At 29.9% G+C, this 11,072-nt stretch overlaps 1 protein-coding gene across 2 annotated transcripts; it reads left to right on the top strand.

The window, feature by feature from the left end:
* Window positions 1-886: 886 nt before the first annotated feature.
* Window positions 887-6,982, top strand: LOC111683878 (EH domain-binding protein 1). 2 transcript variants are annotated; one of them, XM_046954635.1, is made up of 9 exons: window positions 887-1,982; window positions 2,062-2,264; window positions 2,371-2,837; window positions 3,036-3,128; window positions 3,924-4,292; window positions 4,355-4,475; window positions 5,630-5,726; window positions 5,788-5,976; window positions 6,884-6,982. In XM_046954635.1, exons 1-9 carry the CDS (start codon window positions 1,012-1,014, stop codon window positions 6,963-6,965), a joined length of 2,592 nt encoding a protein of 863 aa, XP_046810591.1. In that variant the 5' UTR covers window positions 887-1,011; the 3' UTR covers window positions 6,966-6,982. The 2 variants fall into 2 exon arrangements, with proteins under 2 accessions (XP_046810591.1, XP_046810592.1); XM_046954636.1 differs by lacking the exon at window positions 3,036-3,128.
* Window positions 6,983-11,072: the final 4,090 nt, after the last annotated feature.

Raw genomic sequence — 11,072 nt, forward strand, 5'->3', positions numbered from 1 at the left:
ACAGAACTAGAACAGAACTAGAACAGAACTAGAACAGAACTAGAACAGAACTAGAACAGAACTAGAACAGAACTAGAACAGAACTAGAACAGAACTAGAACAGAACTAGAACGAAACTAGAACAGAACTAGAACGAAACTAGAACAGAACTAGAACAGAACTAGAACAGAACTAGAACAGAACTAGAACAGAACTAGGACAGAACAGAACTAGAACAGAACAGAATTAGAACAGTACCAGAACAGAACTAGAACAGCACTAGAACAGAACTGGAATAGAGCTAGATCGGAAATCAAATATACTAAGCTCACGCGAAATGCTTTTTCCCATTTAGTTGACACAGCTTGCCAGTGCTTTTTGTGCTTTAAAATGTTGCTATTGAAATAAATATATAATGTATCCCTCATTGAGAGTTTACAAACATTGCTGCCTGTCTTCTAGCAAAGCAGCAGTTCTTATAGTATAAATATATAGGGGTATAACCAGTTGTTCTCCGACTTTATAATGTAGTTTCTATATAAAAACTTAACTATTAATTTATAATAATTGTAGTAACTCTAGTAACAGTATAGTTAATTATTAAACTTTAATTGTTTGTTCTACTTTTTTTTATTCTCTTTTATCCCTTTTATTTAAAAAAATTACAAATTCTAAATTCAACTAAAACAAAATTTAAAAAAAACCAATCTGGCCACTACTCTACATTATCAACAACTATATATAAAACTACTATTTAACTTATTTTGTGTTATATGTTTGTGTAATTAAACGTAAAAAAAACTGTTGTTGTCCTGTATTAAAATTCCAAAAAAAAAAAACAAATCCCATATATAATGTAAAATCCATGAAAAAATCAAAAATCCATAAAAAAACACAATGTTATTATGATTGTATTTGTGTGTTTGTGTGTGTAAATGTGTAGTACCTTCTTTGTCAGAAGATCCAACTCCATTGGCTGAAGTTAATAATATAAATTTTGAAATTGAATCAGATAAATATCCGTATTCACCCATGAATGATGAGCATAATAATGATGATAATGAGGATTTCAAAGAGGATTTATTAAAAACACCAAGTGCTGCAGCAGCAACTACAACTACAACAACAGCAACAGCTGCCACAACACTGCCGTCGTCGTCGTCGTCGACACAAAAAGTTCCTAGTGATGAACAATTAGCGGATAAAGCAACGAAAAAAGATTTTATGAAACCAATGAAAATGGTCACCTCAACACCCATAACCAAAGTGAATGAAAAGAAATCCGATGAAGTGATTAGGTTGGAGCAAAAAGTACGTAAAGGTTTAAAATTTCCCGAGGAATATGAACAACAAACCAAAGAGTTGGGAAACCAGCAACAAAAACAGCAAGATTCTTTCAGTTCTTTGGAGTATTCATTTGAGAAAATTAAATCTCCCGATTCTACACTCAATGAATCCACTGTAACCGCTACGGAACTATCAATAGAAGATAAAACTAAAACCCCTACAACTATGCTAATAACAAACACAACCACGAATAATAATAAGACACAGGATGTTAATGTAAAAACCACAAACTCATCAAAGGTTAATGCATTAACTAAAGACTCATCCAATGAAGTTGATATTAAACCAACAAGCGAAAATAAACGTCCTGAGTTACAACCCTTGAATTTAAAGAAATCCTATGAAAATATAGAACCTTCTCCGGTACCCTCGGCACCAGCAGCAAATAATACCAATAATACAAATAATACCTCTAATACGAATGGTTATCTAACAGTTAGTACGCAACAGCTAACAACTAATACCACAAATAATTCATCCCTAAAACCAGTGGAAAAGATTATACTCAAAGAAAATACTCCCGGACAAGATTTACTTGAATGGTGCAAAGAAGTTACCAAAGATTATCCCAATGTTAAGGTTACCAATCTAACCACCAGTTGGCGTAATGGCATGGCTTTCTGTGCCATTATACATCATTTTGAACCCAATCTAATGTGAGTTCAAATTAAAAAAAGAAAACTTAATAAAAAATGTATAACAATTTTATTTTTTGTAATTTTTTTCTTCCAACAGAGACATGTCTAAACTAACACCACACGATGTGGTGGGTAATTGTCGTATTGCTTTCGATGCGGCTGAATCATTGGGTATACCACGTGTCATTGAGCCACGTGATATGAGTTTATTGGCCGTACCCGATAAATTGGCTGTTATGACGTATCTACATCAATTGCGTGCTCATTTCACCGGCAAACAATTACAAATTGAACAAATTGGTAAAAATAATTGAAATGCATAAAAACAAAAACCCAAAGAGTAACAAAACAAATTAATAAAATTTATATTTCTTCTCCTCTTTCTACCCTTCACTTCGTGCCACAGGTCCCACTTCCGATGAATCGAGTTATGTTATTGGCAATTATAAAACTGACAATTTATCATCACAAAATTTACTCAATTTATCACATTTGAAAGCACAACTATTGCATCAGAATTCTTTGGATGACGATATCTTTGGCCTTGACAATAGCAAATCACAATTATCGCCTACGGCCAAAAAAGATGTTAAGAATTTAATACTCTCCGGTTCGAAGAGTATACTGGGTAAGGTATTGTCACCCACTCATAAGGATAAGAATAGCATAAATGCTTCTCAACATTCGAATTTGAGTAATCTGGCCGTTAATACTCCCACGTCGCCTTTAATCGAAGATAATAATGTTTCTCTGGATAATAATGAGGAACTGGAGAAACTTAACTCTTCAAATCAAGAGAATATATCCTTTAATGCACAACAACCGGCCAAAGAACCCTCTTCGCCCACAGCTTTAGATCCTAATACCACAAATGTAAGTAGGAAGCAACAATATCTGATATCTTGTTTCCTTTTTTTGAAACTGTTGAGTTGTTTATTTGATTTACAGCTTAGCTTTTGTTTTTTTAATCATTATTAATTTATTAATCGTATTAAGTTTTATTTATAGCTTTTGTTTGGCTTTAATTTGTTTTTTATTTATTATTATTTTGTTGGCGCTTATTTTTTATAGAAAATTTTATCACGTCATAAAGAACAAAGTGAAAAGGCTCGTATCATGATGGAGAAATTAAGAATTTCTCAAAATGATAAAAATAATCATGATGTAAGTAAAATTTTGTCATAATCATTTCACTTTTTAATTTAATTTTGATTTAAACTTGGTTTTTTAAAGCTTTTGTTTAAAAAATAATTTTGTTTTAATAAAGTTTTTTATTAATTTTTAACACCGGACATTTTTGGGATTTTGAAAGAACTGGAACTTAAATAGAATTGACTTAGAATTGAACTAGAACTGAACTAGAACTGAACTAGAACTGAACTAGAACTTAACTAGAACTGAACTAGAACTGAACTAGAACTGAACTAGAACTGAACTAGAACTGAACTAGAACTGAACTAGAACTGAACTAGAACTGAACTAGAACTGAACTAGAACTGAACTAGAACTGAACTAGAACTGAACTAGAACTGAACTAGAACTGAACTAGAATTGAACTAGAACTGAACTAGAACTGAACTAGAAATAAACTAGAACTGAACTAAAACTGAACTAGAACTGTAAAAGAACTGAACTAGAATTAAACTAGAACTGAACTAGAACTAAACTAGAATTAAAATAGAACTGAACTAGAACTGAACTAGAACTGAACTAGAACTGAACCAGAACTGAACTAGAACTGAACTAGAACTGAACTAGAACTGAACTAGAACTGAACTAGAACTGAACTAGAACTGAACTAGAACTGAACTAGAACTGAACTAGAACTGAACTAGAACTGAACTAGAACTGAACTAGAACTGAACTAGAACTGAACTAGAACTGAACTAGAACTGAACTAAAAAAATTAACTTCAATTACAAACAGAAATAATAATTCGTTTTAATCTTTTTCATACAGGAGGAACGTCAACAACGTTTACGTGAACAAGCCAGACGTTTAATACTCGAAACACGCAACAAATCCTCTAACAACAGCAGTTTGGAAAGTCCAACCTCACCCACAAAACCAAAACGCTACAATTTCACCTCAGAACGCACGATTTCACCGATCAACAACACTTTAGAGTTAGAGGAGAATGTTTCGACATCACCGAAACAACAGCTATCGCCAACGAAGAGAATAACACCACCACGTGATAATGACAGTAGTAGTAATCTAAATAAGTTAAGTCCTAGTCATAGAATAAGTTTAACCAATGGTGGCAGTACTTTACAATCTTTCAATAATGTCATGGATAGAATAGCAACACCAAAGACCGAGAATATGGTAAGAAAATCAATGATATAAAACAAATTGAAAAAAAAAAATTCAATATAAATTTATTCTAGGGCGAGAAACTCTCCTATATACAATCCGAATTAGAGGCCCTGGAACGTGAGCAGGTGGCGGTGGATCAAAAGGCCAATAGTTTGGAGAAGAAATTGCGTGCTGTTATGGGCGGCAAACCAAGTAATAATAGAACTAAATCAAATTCATTTATTAGATTAATACGTAATAGTATTGGTGGTGGTGAAACTATACGCATTAAATTATTAGATATAGAAAATGGTGAACTGTCGCTAACGCCCACGGGCAGCACAGATTCATCTACAGCTTCCTCTTCATCCTCAATTTCAAGTGATGATGATAATAATGATCATTTAAGACCTCATGTAGTTGGTAATACAAGACGTTTGCGTAAACGTCAACATCCCAATATAAAAAGACAACGTTCACAATCCTGTGTTGTTGAGTTGCGTCATCAAGAACCCTCAGAACCCTCAACTACAACAACACATTTACGACATAATAATAATAGTAACTGTAAAAATAATAGTTATCTTAATAACAATAATAATAATGATAACATTAATCATAATACAACATCATCATCATCATCAACAATGATAACTGCTACCTCAACACAACCCTATAGTATATTATCCTCAGCTTCGTCCAATCATTCCTCTTGTGATAATTTCAAAATCTGTAGTGATGAAGAAGAACAAGATCACCAAGTACAGGTAGTGAAAAGACGTCATAGAAGACGTTCCACCTCCCAACGAAGATCAAGAAGTAAAAGCAAATGTGGTGGCGGTAAATGTTTTTCATAATGTTTACACAATTTTAGTTTTGTACTGCTGCTGCTGTTGCTGCGCTTTGCTTTCTGTAGCAAAAACTAAACTGATTAAAACAAAACTAAACTAAAAGCAAGCTTTAAGCCTGCACTAAACTTTTAATAAATAAAAAATAAAACAAATTTCAGCTTTTTGCTGCAGCCTTTTAAAGTAGTGTCCTTAAAAACCAAGACAACCCAAAACCATAACATTCTGTATACATATTTTTTAAAAATTATTTCGTTGTATCATGACATTAAAACCATTTTTCAATGTGTGTAAATTAACTGCGTTTCTTACTTTTCGTTACTTTTTTTATCTCTCTAATAAATTAAGAAAATCCACTAAACTCATCATTAATCAATGTTTTTTTTTTAACATGCCTAAAATAATGCTTTAGTTGTTAATAGTTCTTTATAATAATTGTACAGTTCTTTTAGTAAAACTTTACAAAAAATCTTTGTTACTTATTAATTTTCGTTTCGTTCGTTTTTCTAAAACCTTTAGTTACCGAAGAAACGGAGGAGCAATTGTTATCTCAATGGTTTACTTTGGTAAATAAAAAGAATGCTTTAATCCGACGTCAAATGCAATTGAATTTACAGTAAGTTTTTTTTGTTTTAAATATTTTAAAAAAATATACTAATTTATTGTTTTAAATATAGCGAAAAAGAATGTGAATTGGAACACAAGTATAATCTTCTAAAGGAGGAACTACGTGCTGCTCAATCTGTGGAGGATTGGCGCAAAACTGAAGCTCAGCGTGAGAAGGAACGTGTGCTTTTGGAAAAATTAGTGGCAATTGTTGATAAACGTAATGAATTGGTGCAGTGTTTACACAATGAGGAACAAGCGTAAGTTTTAAGACAAGAACTTAAATGTAATGAGAACTAGAACTAAACTAAAACTGAAATAGAACTGAAATAGAACTGAAATAGAACTGAAATAGAACTGAAATAGAACTGAAATGGAAATGAACTAGAACTGAACTAGAACTGAAATAGAATTGAACTAAAACTGAACTTAACTAAACTAGAACAAAACTAGAACAAAACTAGAACTAAACTAGAACTAAACTAGAACTAAACTAGAACTGAACTAGAACTGAACTAGAACTGAATTAGACCTGAACTAGACCTGAACTAGAACTGAACTAGAACTGAACTAGAACTGAACTAGAACTGAACTAGAACTGAACTAGAACTGAACTAGAACTGAACTAGAACTGAACTAGAACTGAACTAGAACTGAACTAGAACTGAACTAGAACTGAACTAGAACTGAACTAGAACTGAACTAGAACTGAACTAGAACTGAACTAGAACTGAACTAGAACTGAACTAGAACTGAACTAGAACTGAACTAGAACTGAACTAGAACTGAACTAGAACTAAACTAAAACTAATTTAGAACTAAAATAGAACTGAACTAAAAGTGAACTAGAACTGAACTAGAACTGAACTAGAACTAAACTAGAACTGAACTAGAACTGAACTAGAACTGAACTAGAACTGAACTAGAACTGAACTAGAACTGAACTAGAACTGAACTAGAACTGAACTAGAACTGAACTAGAACTGAACTAGAACTGAACTAGAACTGAACTAGAACTGAACTAGAACTGAACTAGAACTGAACTAGAACTAAACTAGAACTGAACTAGAACTGAAGTAGAACTCAACTAGAACTGAACTAAAACTGAAGTAGAACTGAACAGAGAAGTTATTATCGAAATATTAAAAAATATCTTATTATTTACAGTATCGAAGATGATCATGAAATCGCCCGCAATTTGGAACAAGTCAATATAAGTGGCAATAATGAAAAATGTGTCATTTCTTAAATAGCTTTCTAAGCTTTTTTAAAAAAAATCGAATAAACCACAACAAATACAACTATAACAACAACCAAAAGGAACTCAAGAGACTTCCATGACTGTGTGTAAAACCAAAACCAAACAACTAACAACAACCGCATCAATTTATTTAAGTTTTTTTTTTAATACAAATTGACAAAAACGGCGTTTAAATATTATAAAAAATTAACTTTAAGTTTCTGTCTTTTTTGTAGAAAAAAACCAAACGAAAAAGTAAAAAAACTAAGCGTGCAAACAAAAATGTTCACAGATTTCAATAATGAAATGAAAATCTTTATGTGTCTAGCTTTATATATTTTATAAAATATATATACATATATTTAATCAACAAACAAAAAACAAAACAAATCATTATATAAGAGATAAATAAAGAAAATTATTTACGAAAAAGTATAACGATTTATGAACTACACAATAAAAACAAAATACGAACAAGGATTTGATTAATAAAAAATTTAAACATATTTTGAAGATATAATACCAAAAATAATTACAAAAGAGATATAAAAAAACTATTTTGAACATAAAACTCTATTAAAACAAACAACAAAATGAAACAATATTTTTCGGTAAAAAGTTTCGGAAACCAAAAGGAAAAAAAGTTATTAATGAAAAAATAAAGAATTTCAAACATATATCTATATATATTTAAAAACATACGTCCGTTAGCTATTTAAGTCTTGAAAGAAACAAATCTAAAAAAAAAGAAACAAACAAAACACAGATACTTACTCACACACACATGCAGATATCAACAGATTTAAACTGAATTTTTATTTTTCTATTTTAAAGAATTGTGCCATTTTTTTAGTTCCCTTTCGCTCAACAGATACTCACTCACTTTTATTTTCAATAATTTTCAATTTTATTTTTGACCAAATGACCAGAAAGTAAAAAAACAATTTAAAGTTTTGTATATTTTTTTTTTTTGCTTCTCACCAAATATTTTTATGTTTTGTAAAAGAAAAAAGTTAAAAAAAATAAAAATTATAGTTTTTACTTTAAGTTTTAGTTGTATTTTATAAAAATGAGTAATTAAATCATAAAAACAATAACTTTTGTTAAAACAACATCTAACTAAGTGTGATCCTATTTATAATTCGTATTTACATAAAAAAATCTAATTTATTAAACTGATTTTATTTGGTACCTTTATTTTTTTAGTTAATTTTAGTTCTTTTTTTATATATATATTTATTAAAAAGAGAAATTCTTAGTTAAGTTGTGTATATTATTATTTAATTTTTATGTGTATAAAATTAATTCTCTCTTTTTTTATATATGTAATTTATTTACATAATTATTTCGCTTGTATATTATTTTATAATTTAATTTTTATTTTAATTACTATTCCTTAAAAGAAAATAAAACAAACATAATTTTTAGCGTTTCTTAGCTATGGTATAACTTAATAAAAACAAAAATCATTGAAAATCTTTAAACAAATAATTATTTCGTATTATTAATAAACAAAAGAATTAATATTATAACAAAATTATCTCGTGACAAAGGAAAAGAAAAACTGAAATAAACCAGAAATTATATTTATCAAATGATAATAAAGATAAAAGTTTTTGGAGTTTTATTTGAAGCGGAATATAGATTTGATCTTTACTACAAAACAAATTTGGTCCTACACGAAGACGAACAGAAGTAGAAATGAACTAGAATAGTACTTGAACAGAACTAAAATAGTAACTAGAACTGAACGAGATCTGAACTAGAACTGATTCAGAACTTAAATACAACTAAACTAGAACTGAAGTGGAACTCAACTAGAATTGAATTAAAACTGAACAGGAACTGAACTTAAATACAACTAAACTAGAACAAAATTAGAACTGAAGTGGAACTCAGCTAGAACTGAACTAGAATTGAACTAGAATTGCACTGGAACTGCACTAGAATCGAACTAGAACTGAACTAGAAATGAACTAGAATAAACTAGAACTGAACTGAACTAGAACTGAACTAGAACTGAACTAGAACTGAACTAGAACTGAACTAGAACTGAACTAGAACTGAACTAGAACTGAACTAGAACTGAACTAGAATTGAACTAGAACTGAACTAGAGCTGAACTAGAACTGAACTAGAACTGAACTACAACTGAAATACAACTGAACTAAAACTGAACTAGAACTGAACTACAACTAAATTAGAACTGAAATAGAACTGAACTAGAATTGAACTGGAACTGAACTAGAATTGAACTTAAACTGAACTAAAACTTACTAGAAGTGAACTAAAACTGTACTAGAACTGAACTAAAACTAAAATAGTACTGAACTAGAACTGAACTGGTACTAAACTAGAACAGAACTAGAACTAAAGTAAAACAGAACTGGAACATGACTAGAACAGAACTAGAAACTCACTTGAACAAAACTAAAACAGAACTAAAACTGACCTAGAACTGCAGTAGAAAATAACTAGAACAAAACTTGAACAGACCTAGAACACGACTAGAACTCAACTGGAAGTGAACTAAAACTTTACTAGAACTAAACTAGAATTATAACCGAACTAGATCCGAACTAGAAATAAACTAGTAGTAAACTAGAACTGAACTGCAACTTAACTAGAAGTGAACTGGAACGTAATTGGAGCGAATATAGAAGTGAACTAAAACTGATCTGTAATGTACAGCTGAACTATAACTGGAACTGTAGTAATACTTAACTAGAACTTAACTAGAATTGGACTGGAACTCAATTAGAATTGAACTACAACTAACATTGAAGTAAAATAGAACTGTAATAATTCTAACCATAAAGTAAACTGAACTAGAGTTGGCCTAGAATTAAACTAGATCTAACCATGAACTGAACTAAAAATGAGCTAGAACAGATGTATATCTAAGACATTGTGACAGGAACAAAATAACATTCCTTACTTTGTTGATATTCATTACTTTTTGTTCCTTTCATTATTATTATTACTCACTCCCTTTCGTATTATGTTTTGCATTTCTCTTTTAAGCAGCATCAACTCAAATTGAGATTATTTCATTATTTACTTTGATTTTTTCGGTATTGCTTTTGCTTTTAATTTTTAAGCAATTAGTTTAATATTGTTCTTCCTTGCTGCGGTACGGTTGTCGGAAAAAAGTAAAATTAAAATTGTTAGTGTTAGTGTTATTGTTATTGTTTTTTTTTTTTTTTTTGGTGAAAAAAATGTGATTGAAGAATTAAATTTTTATAAATAAAAGTGTTGATATTAAAATAATAGTAAAAAGGTGTATTTAATTAAAAAAAAGTTTTATTAAGTCTTTTATAGAAAATGGTGAAGAAAAAAATAAATATTTTTGTAATGTTTGCTATGAAAGTTAGAATTACATGTTGTGTTCAAATTTCTATAAAATGTCACAAATATCATAAAGTTTTAAATAAAATTTATTATTTGTTATTAATTTTAACATAAAATCAACTATAAAACTGCGTAATTTCATTTGCAGCGCTGCTTTTCGGTCTTTTACTTTTTCATTCATTACGTAGCGTATCGTTCGTTGTTAGTATTTTTGTTAAAACAAATCAAATCAATGTTGGTCCTGCTTGAACATGATCAATTGTCAAGCGAATTATAACAACAAATTTGTGTTAAGGTAAGTGTTGTTATTTTTATTATTTAAATTGTAAGAGAGAAGAAGCAAGTGTAAGTAATAATAAGAGTAGCATTAAGGTAGGTTGTTGTTATATTTTTTTGTAATTATACCAGGGATGGAAAATGAGATTTCATATCAGTATGAAACATTTTCGTTTTTTAGATGGGAGTTCTTTTTTGTTTTAAAATTTTTTATAATACGGAACATATAAAATTAAATAATGTAGTCGGGACCTGAGTAAAACAGCTTTGTTATATGCAACTGTTTTGATACTTTTTCGTTTATCAAGTAACATTTTTGGAATTTTCTATAATATTGAAAACTGAACTAGAACTGAACTAGAACTGAACTAGAACTGAACTAGAACTGAACTAGAACTGAACTAGAACTGAACTAGAACTGAACTAGAACTGAACTAGAACTGAACTAGAACTGAACTAGAACTGAACTAGAACTGAACTAGAACTGAA

This window comes from Lucilia cuprina, chromosome 6 (assembly GCF_022045245.1).
Source record: "Lucilia cuprina isolate Lc7/37 chromosome 6, ASM2204524v1, whole genome shotgun sequence".
In the NCBI taxonomy this organism is placed as follows: domain Eukaryota; kingdom Metazoa; phylum Arthropoda; class Insecta; order Diptera; family Calliphoridae; genus Lucilia; species Lucilia cuprina.